General features: G+C 62.1%; 1 protein-coding gene and 1 long non-coding RNA gene across 9 annotated transcripts in view; both read right to left on the bottom strand.

Moving 5' to 3' along the window:
* The window catches only part of Aspg (asparaginase), a 25,052-nt gene extending 2,281 nt beyond the window's left edge, over nt 1–22,771 (bottom strand). Inside the window, exons 1-14 of one of the 8 annotated variants that reach the window (XM_015496289.2) lie at nt 22,612–22,770; nt 16,237–16,345; nt 15,453–15,564; nt 13,929–14,054; nt 12,171–12,254; nt 11,157–11,283; nt 8,183–8,295; nt 7,056–7,238; nt 6,774–6,887; nt 6,127–6,249; nt 4,650–4,745; nt 4,231–4,394; nt 2,267–2,353; nt 1,852–1,855 (exon numbers count right to left, since the gene is read on the bottom strand). In XM_015496289.2, coding sequence (XP_015351775.2) covers nt 1,852–1,855; nt 2,267–2,353; nt 4,231–4,394; nt 4,650–4,745; nt 6,127–6,249; nt 6,774–6,887; nt 7,056–7,238; nt 8,183–8,295; nt 11,157–11,283; nt 12,171–12,254; nt 13,929–14,054; nt 15,453–15,564; nt 16,237–16,345; nt 22,612–22,693 — 1,524 coding nt within the window. In that variant the 5' untranslated portion in view covers nt 22,694–22,770. Of the gene's footprint in view, nt 1–1,851; nt 1,856–2,266; nt 2,354–3,076; nt 3,254–4,230; nt 4,395–4,649; nt 4,746–6,126; nt 6,250–6,773; nt 6,888–7,055; nt 7,239–8,182; nt 8,296–11,156; nt 11,284–12,170; nt 12,255–13,928; nt 14,055–15,452; nt 15,565–16,236; nt 16,346–22,611 lie in introns of those variants that run through there. The other 7 variants (XM_048799439.1, XR_007346044.1, XR_007346043.1 and 4 more) reach the window with 7 other exon arrangements.
* A 922-nt stretch (nt 22,772–23,693) lies between these two features.
* LOC125615382 overlaps nt 23,694–24,378 on the bottom strand; it is a 1,909-nt gene continuing 1,224 nt past the window's right edge. The window contains exon 3 of the long non-coding RNA XR_007346045.1: nt 23,694–23,992. This is a non-coding gene — a long non-coding RNA (uncharacterized LOC125615382). The remainder of the gene's footprint in view (nt 23,993–24,378) is intronic.

Genomic DNA, 24,378 nt, shown 5'->3' with positions numbered 1-24,378 from the left:
TTGCCTGTGGATATTGGAGGACGCCCAGGGACACAGAGCCCCTCTGAGGCTGACTGGGGGTAGCCTCAGAACTCCCTGCTCCTTCCTGTCACTTCTTTTTGGTGGTCTTTTGTCTGCTTCTGCTGCTGGCCTCTCAGCTACCGGCTGTCCTGGCGGTGGCCACAGTGCCTCCCTGTCCTGTTTTCTAAGCTGCTAATGGGGGCCCTGCCCTGTGCTCTGTGGCCTAAGTGGAGCTTTCCAGCCAGTGGGATGTGGGCGGGTCCCAGGGAGCCTTGAGTGTGTATTAGCGCAGCATGCTGTCCTCCAGGACCAGCTCCCGAGCGCCCGGGCCTCCTGGTGGAGGTCTGCCACCTCCCAGCACGTTCCCACAGTGTCCAGTCCTGCCCCTCCGGCCCCACACGCTGTGGACGTGTTTTCCCTTTGGGAGACATGGCAGGGACAGCCCTCCCAGATTTCCCCAGGGCTACCACACAGGCCTGCTCAGAGCAGTACCACCCTGGGCATGGTGCAGGGGCCTGGGACAAGCCTTGTGGGTCCCCCCTGCTGGAGCAGAAAGCAAAGACCCTCACCATGCACCTTTGCCCTGCTGCCCCCAGGTTCGGGCCTTTCTGCAGCCCCCTCTGAAGGGTGTGGTCATGGAGACCTTCGGTTCAGGAAATGGGCCCACCAAGCCGGACCTGCTACAAGAGCTGCAGGCGGCAGCTGAGCGTGGCCTGGTCATTGTCAACTGTACCCACTGTCTTCAGGGGACTGTGACCTCAGACTATGCCTCTGGCACGGTAGGGGTGGGAAAGTGAGGGTTAGAGGAGGAGGGGTGAGCCTGGGGGCGGAGGGGAAGCGTCAGGGCGGCTGGGCACCCCGCCATCAGCCCACCCCTCCTGGGGCCCTGGGCACTTTAATAAAGCCAGCCCCAAACAGCTGACCCAGCAGCGCCCGTCCCTGGGGCAGAGTCGCGGGGACGGCGCGGCCTGGAGTCTGGTTTCGCCCAGTGGGTGTGACTGACTCAGGTCAAGGGCTCCCAGGGCACACGCACAGCGCACACATGGGCACGCACATGCCCCACCCGCGAGCGCCCTGCAGTTCCACATTTCACAACAGCCCTGGTAGCTCGGTGGAGGGGGGAGACGCAGGAGGGGCCTGGGGGGTGGTCCTGGGCCCCACCAGCTGCATGGGGGTCCTGGCAGGAAGGGGTGGGGCCCACCTGCCCTGGAGAAAGCTGGGGACACCTTGTACCTCACCAGTGTCCCCCACCCTGGAGGACAGTGTGGGGCAAGCCCAGTCCATCTGCCCAGGTGAGCAGGTGGGTGGGCGGAGGCCCTTCTGAGGACCCAGGGACTCCACTCCTGACCAGGGAGCAGCAGCAGCAGGCACCGCAGTGGCACTGGGAAGTTTGGGTGCGAATCTCACTGGACGGTCCCACTGGCCCTTCTTGGAGCTGTGCCCATGCCTCCCACACAGGCCTCCCAGGAGAGGCGTCTGGTCCCTTGAGTGGGCCCCTGGCAGGCCAGGCTGGGCCCCCAGCCCCTCCGGCCACGCCGCTCGGAGGATGGTCCCCCAACTCCCCTGGACTCTCTGCCTCAGCTCCCCATCTGTCCCTGGAGCCAGTGTGGCCTGCCCAAGCCACCCAAAGCCAAGACTGGCTCCAGTCCTCCCAGGGCCCAACCCCAGCTCCTGTCCCCTGAGAAGGGCAGGCGGTTCGGGGGGGGGGGGTATCAGGGAACAGCACTGAAAACTTCAGGGGGCCCAGGGTGGGGCCAGTGGGTCTGGCCACCCAGCCCCACATTGAGCACTGGGGACACTGGAGCCCACAAAGACCTTGCTGGGGCCAAGATATGAGGGATGGAGGGCCCAGAGCCTCGGGGTCCTCACCCACCCTCCTGTCAGCCTGAAGTCTACAGTATCACCCACCCTCTGGGCCTGGGGCTCCCGATGCGCAGGGACTCAGACCCTGCACCCCACCCCTCCCACCCTGCACTCCAACCAGGACGTCTCCTGCCTGTCTTCCCATTCCTGCCGCACCCCTCCTGATCCCCACGGGCACACGCACATTCACTGGACTGTCCTCCCAGCTGGGAGTGACCCCGTGATGTGCTCCAGTTCAGACACCTCTGCCCGTCAGCCAGGCTGGTGCCCACGGGCCGGGGCACAGGTTCGCCCTCCTCAGCCCCCACACCTGGGCCCACCAGTCCCTCCCAGCAGGCCTGGCTTCCCCTCCTGGAGCCCTGCGCCTACTCCCCAAAACCACGCGAGCTCCAGCCGCTCTTACCTGCACAGCTCCGTCCCTGCGTCCTCCAGCTCCTGGGGAGACAGGCAGGCCCCAGCGGCCCGCAGCAACCCAGTGACGCCCCGGTGCCTGCCATGAGAGTGAGTGTGCTGGCCGTGGCCCTGGCCAGGCCCGTGCCGCCCAGCCCGCTCCTCGACACCAGCAGCACCTCCAGGCTTGTGCACAGGGGCCAGGGCGAGCCCCTGGGACCTTGGGCCCTGGCCAGCAAGGAACGCTGCCCTGACCATTGGCCTTGGCTTGTGGGATGCCATCCTGAGGACCCACCTCCTCCGTCTCTCCTGGACACTTCCCAGGACACCTGGGGTCTACAGGGCATGGTCAGCACCCACCAAGTCAGAGGTCCAGACAGCCCTGGCTGAGCAGCACCTCCGTGCAGACCATGAGCCCCCATGAGGCTCCACAGTCCTGCGGGGTCTGCCCTGGAGGTTGGGCTCCCACCCTGAGCCAGCCAGCCCACTGCACCCTGAATGTTTGTCTCAAACGTTGAAGGTGACCTGATTGCCCTGGCCAGGCCTGGGGCTGGCTCTGGGGAAACTGAGTCACTTGTGCCCCACATCTGCCCTTGGATGCAGGTCCTGCAGACCAGAGGGAATGGGACGGTGGCTGGAGCCCGAAGCCGACTCCTCCAGTGGCAGCTCAGGGAGCTAAGCTGTGGGCCGGGATAGGTTCCCACGGGCCACAGGAGGGGCCCAGCAAGGCCCAAGGCTCTGGCAAAGCACAAGGGGTGCCAGTTGCGATCTGTGCCCCTGGGGGTACACTCTAAATCACACAGCCACCCCAGTCTTAAGGAACCTTGGAGGAGTGTGGGGCCGTGCAGGACTGGGCGGAGGTCTTGGGGAGTGTGGTGACAGCCAGGCAGGACCGAGTGAGCTCATCTCATCGCCACGCCACCCACCCACGCCTGAGGTCCATCTAGCCCAGATCACAGGAGCATGGGGCAGAGGTCACTGTCCACCTCCAAGGCCTGTTCTGGGAAAAGAGTTGGACCCCATCAGCCCTTCACAGGGGTGACATGCCCCACTGGGGGCTCCTGGCAGGGCAGGGCCCGGGACTGGCCACCACAGTCTGGTGACCCTGGCCTCAGACACCTGCCTCCTCCTGAGGCAGGTGAACCCGCCCCCAGTCCCCCTGGGCTGCAGGCCACAGGCCCCCTGGGAGAAACCCCCGGGGAGGCAGGTCTGCAAGATGTAGGTGGGCACAGACAAGCTGTCAGGCAGGTCTGTCCCACCGTGAGTAAGCCAAGTCGCCTCTGCTGGGAGCCACGGCGGGCGGGGTCCCTGCCAGCCGGCAGCCTCCCATGGGCTCTCAGGACACTTCAGCCCTGCTCCAGTGGTGCTCCACGCTGTGGGCACTGACACCAGCGTGGCCACATGGTATGGCCAGAGGACCCCTGCCCTCGGGTGTATCTCCCCTCCCTCCCCTCCATTTGTGGCTGGGTCTTGAGACCACCACGTGCCCACTCCTGGCATCTCTCAGGGTCAGGCCTGGACTACTGGGACCAAGGGCAAAACTGAGAGGTGGGCACAAGGTAGGAAGAACCTGGCAGAGCTTGTCCCCACACTCTGGGGGCTTTCCATTCTTGCAGGGACCTGGCCTTCCTGCAGGGAGGATCGGGGTCGTCTCCTGCACCTGCAGGTGTTCACTCCCAGGCACCAGGCCGGAGCAGCCCCACATCGCTCTCCTCTTGCCCTGGCCACCTGGAGAGCACCTGCGAGTCCCCTTGTGCAGCCAGTGGCGTCCCCTTTTCTAGGCAGCGTCAGCCTTCCTGGGTGTGCTGGCTCAGCTGGGAGCTTGCCTCTGCCACGAAGCCCTCCGGGATCGTCCTGCCAAGCCTGGCCTCTCTCTGGCCCTGGTCACACCCCACACAGCCCTTGCTCACACCAAAGAGGTATCCTCATCCGGCGCCATTGCCCCGTGCCCACCGCAGTGCCCAGAATCCCAGGTACCTGCCCCTCACAGCCAGCAGCAGTGGGCTGAGGCCATCCTGGTCCCGGGCGTTCACGTCCACTCCTCTCTGCAGCAGCATGGCAACCACACCGGCATGGCCCCTCTGGGCTGCCACACGCAACAGGGTCTGACCAATAGGGTCTTCCAGGCTCAGGCCACTGCCCTGGGTGACACAAGGACACATGACCCCCAAGAGAGGGCCAGGGAGCAGGCAGAGCACAGGAGGGGAAGGGCAGCTCTGGGCACCAGCACAGGTGGTCAGCAAGGCCACTGTGCCTGCCCCTGCGCCGCCACCACCAGGCCCCACTGCTGGCCACCAGGCTGGCAGGCAGGGTTCAGTGAGGCAGGTGAGACCAAGCAAAGTCAGAATGACTTGGGCCCAGGTGGCAGCAGCTGGTCCAGGGCAGAAGCAGCTCACCAGTTCCTCCAGAGCTCGCAGGGCCTCTAGGTCCCCAGAGTGAGCTGCAGCAAGGGCCAGGCTGGGCATCAGAGCACCCCGCAGAGCTTCAGCCTCCTGGGAGAGGACGGAATCACCTGAGCCTCGTGCCTGATTCTGGGGTCTGCACACAGGTGGAGCTGGTGTCCCCAGTGCTGTGTGAGCCTGCCTCCCCCATGCAGTGTGCAGTAGGTCCCACCCCACAGGGGAAAGAGCTGGAATGGCCACCCTGAAGGCCCTGGGCTCCCATCTCACTATTGGACACAGAGGCCACCTGGCCCCCACTTCCTGGGAACAAAGTCAGGAGGAAGCCACCACCAGCCTCCTTTCTTGCCCGATGTGTGACTGGGGCCTGCCACCCACCCTCCAAGGTGTGCGTCCTCGTCTGTCCCCACTGCTGTCAGGGACAGAATCATAAGTCATCTCAGGAGAGAGCAGAAGTATGCGGGCCCCTCCTGGAAAAGGACCCTGTTCCCACATTGTACATTCCTGGAAGGGCCCCGTCCTCCAAGGGCTCCCAGCTGCATCCCGTCTGTGGGACACAGAAGACCCAGCCCCAGAGGTGCCGCCTCGTCCAATGCCCACAGCCCGGCCTGATCACAAAGCACTTAAGGCCCCCGCACAGCCACCCTAATACCAGGCCACACAGCCCAGGCCTTTTCATCTGACCACGGCTCGCCCACAGCAAAGCCACGGGAGGTTGGGAGGTCGGCTGTCCCCGCATGGGTGGGGTCCAAGCCACTGTGCCTGGCCCTAAGCTGTACCTACTGCTGGCAGGCCAGCAGACCCCAGCCCCAAAGTCAGTCAGGCTGGCAGGGTGAGGGAGGTCCAGCCTGAGCCCCCGGGGAAGGTGGCAGCAGCGAACACCAGCAGGCTCACCAGGGCAGCTCTGCCCAGGGAAAGAAGCTCCTCAGGCCGAGGCAGCCCAGGGAAGCGGCGCTCTGCTCTGCCGGGCTCCCACACCAGGCCTGGTGCTTGGCCCAGAGGCCAGGTAGGCAGGTGGACGTGTTGGGGCAGGGTCCCCAGCTGACCTCCCCTTCCTGGGTCTAACACCCAGGCTAAAAGTGGGGAGGGGAGCTGGAGGTTGGAACGTGCCTCCAGGTAGAGGTGAGAGACCCCAGCAGGCACCTACCCTTCTGCCCCCAGGACAGGCAGCCCATCACCCCATTTAGGTGCTCCCAGCTCCCAGGTAGCCCCAGCCCTGAGACCCGGTGCTGATGTTCCCTGGCCATGTGTCTGCATGTCTGTGAGCTGGGAGGTCCCTTCCTGAATTCTGCTCCATGGGCTCCTATAAATCCTGCCCACTATGAGCCCACAGACCCCTGGGCCTTGAACCCTGGCTTGAGCCAGCTCCTGGGCTGGAGAGCAGCTGTAGTGGCTAGTGTCTGGCAGGTCCTGGGTAGGGGGTATCCCAGGGTGTCTCGAGCCCCCTGCTGCTGCCACCTGCACCAGGCAGTACCTGGCTGATGCTCAGACGGAGGAGCCAGGACACCGCGCGGCTCAGGGTGCTGCCCTGAAGTGAGGACCAGCACTCATCCACTGCAGGCAGCGTCATCTCCCCCCGAAGGTCCTGGGCTAGCAGCTGCAAGAGGATCCAGGCCAGGGGCTCAACCAGGGTGGGACCAAGGCGCTCAGACCAGCTTGCAGGGCCTGAGGGGAGCCGCCCGAAACTCCACCACTCTGCTCCACCAGGGGCTTGAGCATGATCTCTAGGGTCCCCACACAGGCCAGTCCCACAGCCCAGGGCCTTCTAAGGACCAATAAGGGCTAAAGCCCAAGGACCGGGGATCGTCTGTGTGCAAGCCCCACTTGGGAAGGACAGGCTTGGGAGAGGATGTCCGAGGACAGTTGGGATGGCTTCATCCTGAGCTGGCATCCAAGACCCCCAGAGTAGTTGGAGGAAGGGATGCCTGGGCCGGGGCTGGACAGGCTGTGCTGAGCCCCAGAGCTGGCCCTTCCCTTCCACAGGGATCCCCACATCCCTGCCCTACCAAACCACGCACATGTCCACCCAGCCAGGCCCCGTTCTTCTGGAGTCCCCTGGCCCGCCCTCAGGAGCCGTGTGTGTCCTCAAGCCTGTGTCCACAGCCCAAAGGACACACACACCTTCTTCCTGTCATCCAGGCTCAGCCCTGGTTGGCCCAGCACATAGGACAGCTTGGCCAGGGCAGCCTCAGACGTCATGTCGAAGCCGGAGATGACGCCAGCTCCTGCCAAGGCCTGCAAAGAAGGGGCACATGGGCCAGAAGGGGCAGTTCACCTCGGCCCCTGCCCTACGGCTTCCATGCTCCTTCCCAGAACCTCCCCAACATGGGGGTGGCCAGGGCCCAGCCTGCAGTGCCCCCAGGCTCACCCCTCCTCCTCTAACCCTCACTTTCCCACCCCTACCGTGCCAGAGGCATAGTCTGAGGTCACAGTCCCCTGAAGACAGTGGGTACAGTTGACAATGACCAGGCCACGCTCAGCTGCCGCCTGCAGCTCTTGTAGCAGGTCCGGCTTGGTGGGCCCATTTCCTGAACCGAAGGTCTCCATGACCACACCCTTCAGAGGGGGCTGCAGAAAGGCCCGAACCTGGGGGCAGCAGGGCAAAGGTGCATGGTGAGGGTCTTTGCTTTCTGCTCCAGCAGGGGGGACCCACAAGGCTTGTCCCAGGCCCCTGCACCATGCCCAGGGTGGTACTGCTCTGAGCAGGCCTGTGTGGTAGCCCTGGGGAAATCTGGGAGGGCTGTCCCTGCCATGTCTCCCAAAGGGAAAACACGTCCACAGCGTGTGGGGCCGGAGGGGCAGGACTGGACACTGTGGGAACGTGCTGGGAGGTGGCAGACCTCCACCAGGAGGCCCGGGCGCTCGGGAGCTGGTCCTGGAGGACAGCATGCTGCGCTAATACACACTCAAGGCTCCCTGGGACCCGCCCACATCCCACTGGCTGGAAAGCTCCACTTAGGCCACAGAGCACAGGGCAGGGCCCCCATTAGCAGCTTAGAAAACAGGACAGGGAGGCACTGTGGCCACCGCCAGGACAGCCGGTAGCTGAGAGGCCAGCAGCAGAAGCAGACAAAAGACCACCAAAAAGAAGTGACAGGAAGGAGCAGGGAGTTCTGAGGCTACCCCCAGTCAGCCTCAGAGGGGCTCTGTGTCCCTGGGCGTCCTCCAATATCCACAGGCAAGACCACTAATAAGGTGAGTGGGTCTCGAAGCCTCAGCTGAGACAGCAGGGAGGATCCACAGCGTGGTGCCCTTGTGTGTCAGACTCCAGCCCAGGAAGGCCGCCTCCAAGCTGATGGCCAAAGGATGTCCCCAGGGTTAGCTCGTTGCTCGTGCCTGGGCCTGAGAAGGGCCAGGGCAACAGGAAGCAGGGCAAAGCAAGGGGCCACGCTGCAGTGCCTCAGTTCCAAGTGGAGTCTGCACCAGCCATCACAGGCTCTGGGGAGCCAGGGGGCAGGGAGCACCCTGGGCATCAAGTGAGGCCCCTGGGGGCGTGGGAGCCAGGGGGACACTGGGACTGCAGCCCCTACCAGGGAGGCACGAATGCCAGGGAAGAGGCGCAGCAGGCCCACGTCTCGCTCCATGCGGCTGCACACCACCAGCCGGTCCTTGCTGCTGGCCTTCCGCACCAGCTCCCTGTTGACTGTGAAGACAGAGGGCTGAGGGGGCAGGCAGGGTGACCTCTCTAGTGTCCTCTGAGCCTAGGCCCCCCTGCCCCACCTCCCCGCCAGGCCCACCCTCCAGTCCTGGGCTGGCCCTGGTGGGCCGGGGGGGCCGGTGCTCTCCACCCAGAGAGAAGGACTCATGATGGCAACAGTGGTGACCCAGGTGACACCGATGACTGGGCTGGAGAGGAAACATGGCAGGGAGCCCTAGTTGAGCCTCACAGGCGGCAGAGGTATCTGGGGGGGCGACGGCGCCCCGGCAGGACCAACATGGCACACAGCTGAGGCAGTGTCCTCTGGGAAGCAGCTGCCCTTGGTACCCACCTGCTGTGCTCACTGCCTACCCCATCAACCAGTGAATGACCCCTCATCCTCGGGGAAGGAGCCTCTGTCTCTTTGCCCCCAAATCCTGGAGGTGTGGTGTGTTCCTGTGACTCCCACCCCTCGCCCAGGGAGGGCGACGTGGAACCCCAGGCCTGCGGAAAGTGGGGGGCAGGAACTCAGGGTCAGCATGCCTTGAATCCCCCCAGGGTCAGCCTGTCCACAAGTCTGAAGGCCACCTCTCTGCCCGGCCCCCAGCCATGACTGCCAGCAGAGGTCTGGAGCCCGCGGCTCATGTGGCCTCCAGCCAGCAGAGTGGGACACTGGGGACTCCCCTATGCTAAAGGGTGCCAGGAACAGGCTTAGGGAGGGAAGAGCCTTGGCTGAGAGGCAAGGAGTCAGCCGCAGGGTGCCAGGACCCCAGGCTCAGCCCCCCACTTCCCTGCACCTCACTGGGGTGGGAGCCCCTGTGCCTCCTGCCATTTTTTCCAGTGTTATTCACATAAGATCATGAACAGAACATTGTGGACTTGCACATGGAGGTGGGGTGAGGGGAGGGCAGTGAGTTTTCCACCCACCCCCCTGTGGCAGAGGCCATGGGGCCCTCCATGCCCACCACGGTAGGAGACATTCTTCGCCTTAGGATTGTGTGTCTGCTCTCAGGCAGAACAGGTGGGGGGGGGGGCTGCTGCCTCCCAGAGCGTCAGTGAAGAGTCCAGGGAGTCCTGGCATGGGGTACACAGCAGGGTAGGCCCTGGCCCTGCCCCTCCCCCTCCCCAGGGGCCCAGCAGCCACACCCTGGGCACTTGCTGAAGTTTCCCAACGCTGGGTGTCAGAACCGGCCCAGCAGCCTGACATCAGCCAGGGCAGGCAGTGCCGTTTCCCACCCCTGGCACATGCGGGAGCAGTGGAAGGTGGGCAGGGGCCTGGGGCTGGGGCGGGAGGTGGCCTCAGCTCTGTGCTGGGGTTGCTGCGGTTGGGCTGGGACTGAGACCCCTGAGTTCCGTGTGGGGCAGAGGCCCTGAATCCAGAGTGAAGGCCCCTCTGCCCACGGAGAAGCTCCAGTCCTGGGCCCTGGAGCTATGACTCCACCACACCTTCACCCGCTCCTCCTTCCCAGCTGCAGGGGCTGGTGCCACCAGCCAGCTCCTGTGCTGCCACCTCCAGTCAGCCTTCGGGACTGCTCCGACCCTGGGGAGCATGGACCCCTGCCCAGGCCTGGGAGTCCTGGGTGAGCAGGATGCATGTTAGACACCAACAAACTCCTGGCCCTGTGCTCTCTGGAAGGTGCCAGGATGGCGCCAGGGGAGTGGGTGGGGTCAGAGCTCCCAAATGGTCAACAGGGCCCAGGGCTGAGGCCCCAGAACTCCTGCCATATCTCTGGGGAACACTGGGTGGTCAAGGTCCTGGCTGCCCCCAGCCCATCCCTCTCTCAGGGGGCAACTGCTCCTTTCTAAAGTGGGGTTTGGGGGTCAGCACCTGCTATACCAGGAGGTCCCCCAGAACAGCTCTCTCCAGGGCCCAGAAACACCCTGTGCCCAACCCACAGGCTGGCAGTGGCCCAGGCAGAAGCACAGCGTGGGCAAGGGACACTGCCACCCTCCAAGAGGGCTGGGACACTAACAGTCACGTAGTCAAACAGGAACAGCTGCTTTGCTTCTAGACAGGCAGCCCCACCTGGGGAAGCCAGCCCTGGGCAAGGTACCAAGACCCCAGTGTTCCCAAAAGGAAGGCCAGCTCTGCTGGACAGGTCCAGAAGAGATCTCTCTAGGACAGACCCCTGAGGTAGGACCCCATAGACAGTAGGGCGGGGACACAGGCCCCAGGGCCTGGGCCCACACCAGCCCTGGAGGGGCAAGAGCCAGAGAGAGGCAGGAGAAGGTGGCCCCACGTCCAGGAAGGTAGAGACCCCTTAGGAGACTAGACCTCTCAGGTGGAAAGACGGTGGTCCTGAAGTGACTGCCCCTTGGGCCATTACAGTGACCCTGAGTCTCCGATATGGCCTGACCAGAATGCCAGCCTGATACCCAGGGCAAGGAGAGGCTGGTGGGGCCTCCCTGGGGAAGCCCAGGACCAGCTTAGAACATCTGTTGGGCCCATAAGGACAGCCTGAGGGCCCATAGGACAGAGGACTCCCTAGAACTCCTGGGGACCAGACATACCACAGGGGCCCAAGTCTCGAGGAGGGCTGAGCTGTGTGGCAGAGCCATAGACAGCCACCAGGGAAACTCCTGAGTTTGTGGCCACATGGGCAGGGAGATCCCCAACCTCTCGAGCCCCGGCTCCTAACATGTGGTGGTCTGTTGAGCCCTCCCACCTCCTTGGCATGTGGCCCCATGGCCCACCCTCTCCAAGCAGCCCTCTGGCTTTGCCGTAGCTCGGGGCAAAACCAAGCACTGTGCCCTCTGCCAGTTCAGGGAGCCCTCGCCAAAGCCCAGCATAGCCTCCCCACAGCAGCCCACACAACCGCCGTCCAGGGAGCGCTGCGGCCAGAGGCCCTGCCCCCGGATCTGCTCACTTGTGATGTCCACACCCACCGTAGCTAGTGGGGGCAGGTTGGGGGAGCAGAAGGCTGCAAACCTCCGATTGTCCACCTTCGTTGCCCGATTGCCCCGAAACAGTTGATTCTGGAAGAACAGGCATACCTGCAGGACAGAGAGGCAGCAGCTCGGAGCTGGGGGGACTTTCTCCTCCTAGCGCTCCCCACCACACTGCCATCCGCAGGGATTCTCAGACCTGGGGGCCAGCAGAGACCTGCCCAGGAGCAACCTCTGCGGATGGGTGCTCCCCTCAGGCCCCTTCCTGCCCCACCAACTACCCATGGGAAACAGCAAGCCTGCAGAGCCGGGCAGCATGCGCAGAGGGTGAGCAGGGGCTCCAGCCAGCTTCTCCCCCAGGAACTCAGCCCACAGGGGCACGGGGCACAGGGACTCCAGAGACCCCTTCCAGGGCGCACAGGGAGCTGCCCCGCCTCTGAGCTGCTCAAGAGCTGTCCCCAAGGAGGGGCTGGACCAGAGCGGGCAGAAAGATGGGCTTGGAGACGCTGCATTGTGGAAAGGCCCTACCTCTAACCCCACCTGCCCGGGGAACCGCTCAACAAAGGCAGCTCCTCATCCTGGCCCCAGAGGGACAGGGAAGCCTGCAGTCCTGACACTGTGGAACGGGAGAGGTGGCCACCTGGGAAAGGGACGGACTCCCGAGCTATGCGGGGAGCCCTCTGTGTTCATGGGAACCCACACACACATCTGCAGCACAAGAATGAATGCTTGTGACAAAGACTGGAAGCACATGTGCCAGAATGATGACACTAAGGTCTCCGAATAGTGACTCTGGGTGATGGTCTCCTCCAAGGCTCGTGACTGTGTTTCTTGGAACATGAGGTAAACCTTTAGAAACCTACCCGGCCCCTGGCCTGCAGGTGCCATGAGCGCCGCACCACAAGCCCCTCTCTGTGCTCCTCAGAGCTCCGGGGCTGCGTCACCCCCTGTCCCACCTTTGACCTAGGCAACCCCACACCAGACCAGGCAGGTACCTCTGGGATGATGTACTGGCCAGCCATGAGCAGGGCCCCCAGTAGGTTCTGCCGGCCATCGTTCCACAGTGCATGGATGGGCACCTGGGGAGAGCCACAGGTTGGGGCTGAGTCCCAGGAAGCACAGGGGCCACCTGGCCCCCCTCCCCAGTCAAAGTCCTCCAGCCTGGGGGAAGGAGAAGAGTGGGCAGGTATGGGCTGGGGGCAGGGACCTCTGGAGAAGAGCAGCCCATTCCAGGTCCACCAGCAGTGGCTCCTGCTACAGTGCCAGCCCAAGCCCAGGCCTTGCTCCACATAGGTCAGATGCCCAGTGGGTAGGGGACACTTCAGCTCCTGAGGACACTACAGCTCCTTGCTACAATAGGAGCCATGGGTGGGAAGGAGCCAAGGGTGGTGCCCTGGCACAGTCCAGCTCATCCTTGAGCTGCCAGAGTCTACTGTGCACAGTTCCTGGGGGACTCTGAGCAGTGCCCAGCTCCTCACCACTCCTGACCAGTAGGTGGGCAGGACTGTTTTGGGGTATGCAGAGGCCAAGGTCTGCTGGGGTGTGGTCATCTGGGAGTGGTCAGCACAGGGCCTTTGGAGGGAGAGACCACTGGCCCAGGGGATGAAGCCCTCGGTCCTCCGGAGCTCTGCCCCTCACAGGGTGTATGGCTATGGGTGAGCCTTGCCCAGAACCTCAGTTTCCCCTCCAGTACTCCAGGGACATAGGATGCCTCACGACAGGCTGGTGTGAGCCGGAAGAACATGCTAGGTGCTCCTGGGGTGGCAGTGCTCTCCAACCCTCCACACCCCGAGAGCTATATGGCATTCACCCCCCTGGTCTAGGGAGCAGCTAGGCAGTTGGCCCAAGTCCCGTCTGCCTAACAGGGATCCAAGCTAGGGACATAGTTGTGGAAAGGAGCCAGACAAGAGCAGAAGATGCCCAGCAGCCAGCAGGTGTGCTCAGTGGCCTGGGGCCTTCCACACAGGGCGCCAGTACCCCAGGAAGCCTCCGCATAGCCAGGGAGACCAAGCTGGAGGATGGCGGAGTCACCTCAATGGCACCTGGCAGCCCTGGCAAGAGGGTCTCCCTAGAGCTTCATCAGGTTCTGCTGACAGGGACATGGGGACTGGCTCCCAAGCTCAGGCCTCAGCCTCCCAACAGGGACGGATGCTGAGGGGCTTGGCTAGGATTGGCTCCAAGAGCCACTGGGGCTCCCTCTTATGAAGCCATCTAAAGGCAACAGGGACCCCCAAAGTCAGTGTCTAGCAGGCCCCAATGGAGGTGCAGACCTCCTCTGTTCCCTGACCTCAAATATAACCATTTTCCAGAACATTCCATCAGCCTTGGCTTTGGCGGGGGTGTGCTAGCTTAGGGTAACAGAGGAGGGGGCACCATATGTTGGGTCCATGGTAGCAAGAAGGAAGAGAAGAGCAAAGGCTGGGAGTGGCCTGTCCTTGGAGTGGCCACCATGCTGAGTGGACAGCAGACTTGAAGCCCATTAGCAAAAAGAGAAAAGGCTTCATTGAGGGCAGAGCTGTTGGGGGTGGGCTCTGGGTGCTCCTGAGGCCAGACAAAATCACCAGCAGGCCATGGACCTCCAGCCACAGGGACTGCTGAGATGGGCCCCCGGAGATGGAGCAGGAGTGAATGGGCCATGAACGGGGCACATAGGAGCAGTCCAGGGAGCTGAGCAAGAATGCTGGGTCCCAGCGGGGCCTTGCTCTGTGGCCTCAGGAGGCCTGGGCACAGCAGGGCCTCAGGCCCTAGGTTACCTGGGCACCAGTGAGGATGACGGGCTTCTGCAGGTTCTCCAGCATGAAGGAGAGCACAGAGGCAGCAAAGGCCATGGTGTCAGTGCCGTGGATGACCACGAAGCCATGGTACTGGTCATAGTGTCTCTGTGGGGGGAGCAAGCTCAGGGCAGGTCCAGGCCTTCCCCTGTCAGCCCTGCTCCTGGGAACAGGTGCTCAGGTCAGGGTGGCATGTCCCCTTCAACCTGGGAAAGAAAGGAAAGGGCCCAGAAGGCAGGAAGGACTCAGGGAGATACCAGATGACCACCCCCTGCAGGCCCAGAGGGCCTCTCTGGAAGGCCAGCCCTGGCCTGAGCCCTGGCTTGTGGCTTGCCTCAGAGCATGGGAGAATGTGGGTCCTAGGGAGCCCTGGACTTTCCCTAGACTCCAGTTAGCATCTCCCCAGGCAGGGCTACCTCAGAACTGGGCTCCCTAATCCTGAGTGCTGGCTGAGGGCCCGCTGCCTCCAGGGCCACAGTGGACCTTGCTGCTTAGAGAGAGTCAGCATGGGCACAAACAACCAACACAAGGCCCACCCGTCCCTGGGAGCCAGCAGGTGGTGGGGAGGAGCGGACCAGTTAGGCAGGCAGGAGGCTGGTGGGCAAACGTCCAGGGAGGGCCTTCTAGGCTTAGCAAAGGCCAGAAGCCCTCCCAAGCACACTGGACACTCAGCAGGAGCGAACTGGCCACGAGGGGATGCCCTGCAGAGGGCAACTGCCCAGGCTGCGGCTGCCAGGGGCACAGCTCTGGCCACACAGGACCCTCCTGGCCCACTAAACAGGAAACCAGGCCAGCCTAGGGATTGCAGAACAGCTGGGAGTGGGGCGGGCGCCCTCTGCTGGCCAGGCCAGGCTACAGGACTAGGAGGCCTTCCTGAGGCTGTGGGGTGCAGAACCTCGAAGGACCACAGGGCACCATCTGGACCTCAGCCCAAATCAGGCCTGTCCCCAAGGGTGCTGCAGCCACAAACAAGGGACACGGTCTGGACCTCCACAACCTAGACCAGACATGCCCATTGGCAGCCCCTTTCCTGGAATGGGACAGACCCAGGGCCACATACTCTACTGAGCAGCTCGCAGTTGGTGGGGGTCAGGGGCCTATTGTGCTTCAGATAGAAGGAAACAAGCGTGTGACCCAAGTGACCCCACACAGGGGACCATGGGCTTCTTACGGGAGGCAGGTGAGAATAGGGACTGGTGGGATGGCAAGATCCCAACCCAGGGAGCCCAGGACGTCTTTGTGCCAGGAACTGAGGCTGCGATGATGGGGAAGAACAGACCTGAGTTGTGACAGTATGGGGTTGTTCTGGCCTCAACTCCCTCGCCAAGAACATGGACATGGCCTCCATTGCAGTGGAGTGTTCTGCGAGAACCTGTCCCACTCTGGGGGCTGCCACTCCCAGGTACCGCCCATATCAGGCTGGGCCTGCCTACTCCACCATACAGCCCCTGTCCTCACCTGCCCAGAGTGCTCCTGCCCACCCCCAGTCCCGTTGGCACTCCCTACCTCTATGGTCTGGGCGATCTGAACCCACTCGGTAATTGTCATGTCACTGGAGTCGAAGAGGGGCTGGCACTCCAGCACGGTGCAGATGATCCTCTGGTCCGGGCCGGCAGGGCTGCAGGAAGCAGAACTCTAGCTCCCACTCTGACCCTCTGGATTCCGACCTGCTCTGCTCTCCTCTGGCCTGGCGCTGGCCCCTGCACCCAGCGACATCTGTCTGCGGGCTCTGCATATTGCTAAGGTCCCAGCGACCTGAGTACAGGGTGCAACCTTCCTTCCATCTGGAGTCCCCAGAGGAGGCAAGGATGTGGCCCAGGACAGGATGCCCCCAGCAGGATCACCTTCCCATACCAGCTCGGAGAGGCGGGCTGCGATCAGCCCACCAGCAGCCACCACAGGGAACTCCCAGCTCAGCCTTCCAGTTCCCCCCCCCCCCCCCCCCCCGAGGGCTCCAGGCAGTCAGACTGGAGCCGGGAATAGAAGGACCGCCACGCCCGGGAGGGAGAAGTCACTGGGCCAGCCATGAGACCGGGGTGCCCTCATGCTCAGTAACCCAGTGGGCTGAGCAGGCACCAGGAGCAGGCTGGGGGAAGGTGGCTCCGTGAGCCCAGGGCCCAGGCTCTCCTGGAAGGCAGCCCGGGCAATTGTGAAGCCCGCAAAGCAAGGCCAAAGACGCCTCCTGCAAATGGCAGGTCACTGCCGGGAAACCAGAGCCTGCTCCCTGGCCCCCGACAGGCACATCCAGGCTCAGGGCTGCCCTCCCTGCCCCCGGAGGACCCATACTCACGGCAGCACCAGCGTGTCGTTGGGGAGGCTGCAGACCTGGGCGTGCTCCTGGTCATGGAACATGGGCAGCCCTCTCAGGATGGTGGCCAGGCCTCCCCCTGGGACAAGCACTGCAGGTGGAGGCCAGGCAGAGTGGGGTCAGGGCTGGCGTTGCAAACAGCCCTCAGCCCACACCCTCCCCTCCTGAGTGCCAGGCCCTGGGCAGAATCAGAGGGCAGGACCAGGACTGGCCCAGGAGGCCAGGAGGACCCGGACATAGCTGCCACTAGAAACCTTGGGAGCATGGCAGCTGGCAGCTGGAGCCAATGCTGATTCCTTCTTTGGAACCCAGCCCCAGGGCCTCTGCTGCCACTCTGCCCAGGTCCTATCTCTGCTCATACTCCACCAAAAAATGCGTCCACTGACCCCACTGAGCTAGGCCCTCTCCCAAGGCAGCCATGTGTGCCCACCCAGGTCCACCCCACCTCCACGAATGCCCAGGATGCTTTGCTGGTGCTGCCTCAAAGCCCTGCCCCGGCTCCACTTCTCACCCAGCAGGTGCTCTGAGGCCCAGCCCAGAGTATCACCTCCAGGAAGCCCTCCTCAATGCCAGGTAGTGTGCCCTTCCCACAGGCTGCCTTGCTGGTCCTCATGCTCCCTCAGGGCATGCACTGTGTGGCTCCTCAGGCTCCAGCTTCCAGCCTAGTCCCTGCTCCGTCCAGTGAATGGGAGAGCCTGGCGCACAGCAGGTGCCCAACAGGTAGGCCCCACCAGCAGCCGTCCCTGCCAGCAGCTTCTGCCTCTCAGAAATGTGCACCTAAGGTGGCACTGTGCAGAAACGGCATCCTGTCCTACAAGGTCACAGGTATGTTTTCTGAAAACAAAGGCTCCTGGCCAGTGCCCCGAGCTGCTAGCCCTGTGTCCTTGGGCAAGTGAGCACGTTCACGTTCTGGGCACGTTCACTCCTTATCACAGTCTGTGAGCCTCCCATGTGCCTGGGCACTGGGACACGTTGGCAAGGACAACAGGGTCCTCCAGAGAAGCCTCCTTGATTGAGATGTGAGGTCAGGAGGAACCGTGTTCCTGGGCATCACCTGGTCCCTGCTCTCACCCTCAGGTGGCTGGACAATTCCCTGTTGCTAATCACACATTGCCACAAACAGGGTGCCTTAAACAGCCTCCATATTGTCTCCCAGATCTGGGGTGAGAAGCCGGGCAGGCTCAGGCATCAGCAGGGCTGTGCTCCCTGTGGGAAGCTCTGGGAACCTGGTGGAACTCTGTCCCATGGGAGGGACAGCAGAAGTGCTGCATCCCCGGGGCTCATTCGCAGCGCACTCCCCGCTGTGGCCCTGCACTCCGTCTTCAAAGCCAGGCCTCTCTTCGGCCTCATCCCCCTGGCTGCCTCCTCCTTGGCCAAGGGAGGAATCCTCTGGCAAGGGCTGATGGGAACTGGCAGGCCCCCCAGACAGCCCCATTGCACCTCCCATCACAGAGTCGAGTCAGGACCTTGATCACACCTGCTGTCCTTTTGCCATGGGAAGGTCCCCACTCACGGGGAGGGGGGGGGGTGAGAATGTGGATGCCCCAGGGACCCTGATTCAGTCACATGGGACATTGTGGGGGGACAAGGAGAAGGAGGAGCCCCCATCTCTATCCCCTGGAATGGACAACAACAGACCTGGGGTCAGTTGGCCCTGGCCTTCCTTCCATGTCCCACACCCTGACCCTCCGCTGCCTTCACAGAGTGCTATTGGTCATTCATTCGCAGGAAGTGCTGCTGGCACCCACGGGACACACAAGGAGAATGACTGGCACCCCAGCGTCCCCTTAAGCAGCTCACAATCACACTGGCCTCACAGAGTGAAAGCCTTGCCAAGGTGTCAGGGTTGGGGTGCCAGCCTCAGTGCCCACCACAGCCTCAGTGCCCCCTCCTCCGATCGCTGTGACACGGAGTGCCCAGCCTTTCACCCAGCTAGACCTGGCCCTCTCTCCCCCATATATAGCTCTGGCCACAGACACATGTCCCCTCCTCCCCCAGCAGCACCTCCCTCTTCCAGGCCCAGCGCTGCCAGCCTGTCACAAATGAGCAATGGACTCAACCGATCCACAGCGCCCCAGCTGGTAGCCAGGAGCCTGGCAGGCTTTGGAACTGGCGGCTGCTCCTCATCTGCCCCACCACAGTTTTCTCAGTCCATTCGCATCTCCTGCCAAACCCCCGGCCCCAGCCCGGCCCCTCCCCAGCTCCCAGGCCCGTAGGCCTGTGGGGTGTGTGGCGCCATCTTTCCCACTGGAGAGGAGCACTGGCGTGGCTCCTCGCCCACTCGCTCTCCTGGCCTGGCCCGCAGCCCTGCAGGCCCCGGGGCAAACCGGCTGAGGTGTGGCTGCTTGCGAAATGTCACGTGAACAAGCCTAGCAAACAGATGTGGAAACCGCGGCCCGTGAGTTCATCAGCCCCGCTGACGTCCGGAGACACCCCAGGTGTGACCAGGAAGTGGCCTGCCGCCACATTCAGGGGACACTCTGGCCACCAGCACTGGGGCTCAGTGTCCCTGTCCATGTGTGGTGGGGTTGAAAATGAATCCTATGAATGTCCTAATCCCAGGGCCTATGGATGTCATCTTCTGTGACAAAGTCTGCAGGTTCCATTATATCAAGGGGATCTAGAGAGATGATCCTGGATATTTCAGGTGGGCCCTAAATGCCACTTCAGGCATTCTCATAAGAGGGAGGCAGAGGGGGACCAGATCTACACAGGCTGTGTGCTGGTGGGGAGACGGGAGACGCTGGCCTAGAACACAGGAGGGATGTGGCCCCCAGCCGAGGACCCCACAGCCACCAGATGGTGGGGAGGCCGGAAGCTCCTCCCTGGAGCCTCAGGAAGAAGTATAGCCCGGCTGGTGCCTCAGCCCGGCCTCCTGAAACAACTCAGTCTCTCCCCTCCAGAGCAGAGGCAGTGGACTCAGGGGCTTTTAGCTACTTGGCTTGTGGTAACTCGTCACAGCACCCACAGGAACTAAGGCATCCCCTCTGACGTCTGGAGACACCCCAGGTGTGACTAGGATGTGGTCAGCTCCTGTCATGGCACCATCCCGTGGTCCCATGGGGTGCACCATGATGACATCCACAGTGGGGAAGGTGAAGCAGAGGACACCTGGCCTGGGTTGGCGGGAAATGCTCACAAACAGCAAGGCACCTCTGTCCACAGCGGGGCTCCTCCAGCAGGAGGGGGCACACACAGGCCCTGGTGTCCCCACTCAGAGGACACGTGGGTATCACAGGACAAAGGGAAGACCTTACAGCCTTTCTCTCCAGGCAAATTCTGCAAATGTGCCCTTATGCTCTGAGAGCCAGAACAGGCTGCCAAGAAGCACCGTGGAAAGGAGCCCGGAAGGCAGGCCTGGGGCTTACTGGGCCACACTTGTCTCTGCATTCCAGGGAATCCCTTCTGATCTGTAAGTCGCTGATTTCCTTACCACTCTAAGTCAGTATCGCTCTCACCCCCAACTCGGACTGCATAAATCTCATTGCTCTTCTTGCTGAGGGTCTCCCAAGAGTGTCAGGCCTGGGCAGCCTGGGCCCTGCCCCTGCTGGCCCTTCCTGTATGGCAGGCACGTGACTGACCTCACCAGAATCTCTGGGCTCCTTCCCCACATGTTCAAGTGGGGATGGGGTTTGCTCCCAGGGCAGTGAGCCTGCTCAACCACCCAAATGTGAACTGGAACACACGCAGCCACCAATGGGAGGGAGGTCCAGGCCGTGGCTACAGATGTCATGCTGCGGTGACCATGAAGCCGTGGGCATGGCCCCAAGTCTCAGCTGTGGCCAAAGGTGGCCACAGGGCAGGATGCCACTTATAGGGATGCAGCCTTGGACCACTATTCCCTGGAGCTTGGAGTCCACAAGGAGTCAGCTCCCTAGTGCAGCAGGTAAAAGGTGCCACAACTGGACATGGGAGCCCCTGGGTTCCCCTGTGGCCTCTGATGCAGGCTGGGCCGAGGCTAGGGTTACTGAACTATAAAGCCTCTTGGCTAAACTATGAACAGAATTAGATACAGGGTGAGCGCTGTACCATCACCTCTGCCCTCCCAGAACTCTGGCAGGGCTGGGGAGCGTGCTCTGCCCTGCAGGACATTGTGTACACCAGGCGCAGAAGCTGTTACAACAGCGACAACCCAAACAGCTTGGCTGTGGCCATGCCCCCACTCCCACCCATGCCCTTCGTGGGAGGCCAGGGCCCAGGTCAGCAGAGCTGAGCAAGTTAATCATTGGTGCTTGTGGGGCCGCGACTCCAGGGCAGGCAGGCAGGCAGCTATCAGTTCAACCCCTCCCTGGCGGATCAGAAAAGGCTTGCCTGAGGCCTTCTGCCCAGAGCCCCTCCAACTGTCCCCACCTCCCTGGCCTTGTGAGTGCTACCTCGTTCCTGGAAGCCTTTCCACTTCACACACATTTTTAGGCAAAAAAGCCAAGGTGCCCAGTCACATCTGTATGTCCCTGAGGCCAGAGTCCAGGGCCTGGCTGCAGCGCCCTCTGGGGGTCACCAGGGGCCAGACCTCACTCTCTTCCTCCTCCTCTGGGGCGAAGCTCCCTAAAGCCTTTCTGAAGGAGAGTCACAGCAGCAGACCCTGGGGCTGCCAGAAGCGGGGGGGTCCTTTCTGGAAGTGGCTGGTGTGGGGACCAGAGTCCTTACCGCAGTCAGAACTTCCCTGCAAGCTGCCTGCATCTTACCAGGGCTCCAGTACCTGGTTCAGGCAGGATGGGCCACTGCTCTGAGCTTGCCGGGTGGGTTAGGCCCCCCAGGAAGGGGTTTAGAGTATGGGTATGTGTCTGCTGGTCCCCCTTTCTCACCAGGCCTTGAGGACCCCAGGGCCCAGAGCTCCTGGGAATCTTAATAGACTTTTACCTGCCTGAAAATCGACACCTGCTATACCCCATCTTTCGGGCTTCAAAGTCTGGTTCACCTCCAGAAGTGTGGCTTCATACCTCCTGCAGAAATGTAGCCTGCTCCTGGGAACAAGCCCATGAGGCTGCCAGATGGGCACAGGGAAGAGGGCACCGTGTTCCTTCAGGACTGTGCCTCAGCTTGAACCACAGGATAACCATGTGTTGAGCTCCAGAGAACTGGAACTGGCATGTGTGAAGCCTGGAGAGGCAGCACCAAGGCAGTGGACAGTCCACAGGGCCAGCCCTGCTGCCTCCTCTCTGCTCCAGCCCCTCACACTGCAGCTCCTGGCCTGGCTTATTCACACCCTGGCCAGGGGCTACTCCTCCCGCAGCCCTCGTGCCCTCAGAGGGGCCCTCTCCAGCAGCCCCAATACAACTCGACCTGCGGCCCACTGGCAGAACCCAGCCCTCCTAGGCCAACCTCCCATATGTGTGTCATGACCAATTTTTTTTTTTTTTTTTTGTACCGGGGATTGAACTCAGGGGCACTTAACCTCTGAGGCACAATTCCAGCTCTTTTTTATATTTTATTTAGAGACAGGGTCTCACTGAGTTGCTTAGGGTCTTGCTAAGTTGCTGAAGCTGGCTTTGAACTCAAAATCCTCCTGCCTCAGCCTCCTGAGCCACTGGGATTACAAGCGTGCATCACCACACCCAGCTGAGTGTGTCATGACTTTTAATGTCAGCCTTGCTCTTAGTGCGAGTAGTGATCCCTGTCACTCCTTGTCCCTCAGTGGCATCTGCCAACCTGTGAACCATGTCCCTGGTGCCTGAGTCCCTGGGGGATAGGCTCAATTCAGGTATGTGTCCTGGGGCCTGACACAGGAGGGGCCTTCAGGGATGTCCGTGTATTCTGCAGGGACAGAAGACTGAAAAGCAGCCCTTGGAGCCACTGGGAGAGGGACAGTGGCTTCTGAGTACCCACTCCAGTGGAAAGGGATAACCAGGAGAGCGCTGAGTGCCCAACAGGCAATATCAAGGTCTCACAGAGAAAGGCACTGAGTGCCAGGTGTGTGGGCTGCACCTGAGCTGCCGGGCATCAGAGTGGACCCTTTTCCAGGTAGGGGCCTGGAGCTGGCCCTGGGGGGCCGGTGATGAGGGAAGGCTGGGGCTGGGGAGGCAACAGAGGCTCCTTGGGGAGAGCGAAGCAGGGGGCAGGCCCAGGTGCTCTGAGGCTGTAGGGTGGTCCCAGCTCTGGGAGGGACACTCACAGGGGACACGCTGTGCCCCAGCTATCGGTGGCAGCGAGGTCCTGCGGGATTTCTCTCTCTTTTCTCTCCAGGTGGCCGGCCCTGGGCCTCCCGAGGCCTCTTGGGGCCGGAGCCTGACCCCTACCCACGCATGCGGCACAGCGGAGCCCTCCACCCGCGACTTCTGCCAGGACCCTTTCCCGCGGGCGAGTAACCCGAGGCTCCCAGTCCAGGCTCAGGACTCAGGTCGCCGGGCCGCGACTCACCGCCTTGCTCGCTCCGCATACCGATGGTGCCGCCGGTGTAGACGGCCAGCACCCGCCGCTCGGGCCCCGCCGCGCGCGCCATGCTAGGACCGAGGGCACTGCTGGCGCCGGGGACAAGGCGGGTTGGTGACCGCAGGGGCGGCGAACGCAGGGGCGGTGGTGGCGAGGGCATGTGACGGCTGGTGTGGCCTGGGGGCCGGGGCGGCGCTTTCCGGGGGCGGGTCCTGAGCAGCCTCGGCGCCCAGGCTCTGGTGCAAACGCCGCCGCGAGCCTCGCGGACCCGAGCGCCCAGGACCTCCACAGCCCTGCTGCCCCGACACCCCGGAGCTCCCCAAAGCCCGCACCTCCAACCCGGCCCTGGGAGGCTACTCAATGACGAGCTCGGGAGCAGGCAGAGTCTGCCAGCGCACTGTGCAGTGCAAGAGCCAGAACACAGGCAAGTTCAGGGTGTCATGAGGTCTCCAGCAGCAGGCTAGGTCCCCGATGCAGAGAAACCCACCCTGGCTGTCTTGGGAATGGCAGGCTTGGACTGCTGAGAACAGAGCACAGCACTGTCTGCAGGAAGAGCCCCTCCAGCCTCTGATTCCCAGGGGAAATCATGGAGAGGATCCTGCCACTGATAGGCTGGGGAGCCCAGTCCCATTAGCACTCTGTGCTTATTTGTTTGGTCTACCCAAACATGTAAGGAAATACCACAGCCTGCAGGCTGCAGTGTGAGGTTCACCTGTATTCCCAGTGAGTAGGGAGGCTGAGGCAGGAGGAATGTAAGTTGGAGGCCAGCCTCAGTAACTTAGTGGCACTCTAAGCAACTTAGCAAGACCCCTATTTCAAAATAAAATAAAAGGGCTGGTGATGTAGCTCAGTAGTAAAGCATCCCTGGGTTCAATCCCTAGTACCAAGAAAGAAAGAACAACTTCACAAGCTGGATGGCTCCAGCATAAGGTAGTGTGTCACAGTGCTGGAGGTCAGAGGTCCTAGATCTCAGTGGCAGCAAGTTTGGTTCCTTCTGGCTCCTCTCCTTGGCTAGCAGATGGTGCCTCTCTGTGTCCATGTTTCCTCTTTTATTATGACAGCAGGCATGCTGGGTTAGGGCCACTCTATGGGCCTCATTTTAATTTAATCATCTCTTAAAGACTATTTCCAAATAGTCACATTTACAAGTTCAGGGGATTACTACAACACAGAAACTTGAGGTTCAACAAGTAGCAGCCACCCCCTGAACACCTAGGTTGGCCTCGGATGGCACATCTTTGACTCTCCGGACCTGCCACTGTCTGTTCTCAGGCTTCGCCATTGGCCTCATTCTGACTGGAACACATGCTCATTCTCCATCTGGGCAGGCAGCTTTGCATCCCTGTGACCAAATACCTGACGAGAACAACTTGGAGAAGGAAAAGTTTATTTTGGGCTCATGCTTTCAGAGATTCAGTTCATGCTCAGTCAACTCTTGTGGTCTGGGCCTGAGGGAGGCAGAATGTCAAGGCAGAAGGCCTGAAGGAGTAGCATTGCTCAGCTCAATACAGCTGGCAAGGAGGGGTGGAGGCCAGACTCCACAACTTAGTGATGCCCTAAGCAACTTAGCAAGACCCCTATTTCAAAATAAAATAAAAGGGGGAGGGGAGGAGGGAGGGGAGGGGAGGGGAAGGAGGAGTGGGAGAGACAGGGGGAGGGAGGAGGAGAGAGGGGAGAGGGAGAGGGAGGGGAGAGAGGAGAGGGAGGAGGGAGGGAGAGGGAGGGGAGAGAGAGGAGGGAGAAGGAGGGGAGGGG

This window comes from Marmota marmota, unplaced genomic scaffold, assembly GCF_001458135.2.
Source record: "Marmota marmota marmota unplaced genomic scaffold, marMar, whole genome shotgun sequence".
Taxonomy (NCBI): Eukaryota; Metazoa; Chordata; class Mammalia; order Rodentia; family Sciuridae; genus Marmota; species Marmota marmota.
This window is presented reverse-complemented; position numbering and strand designations above follow the sequence as displayed.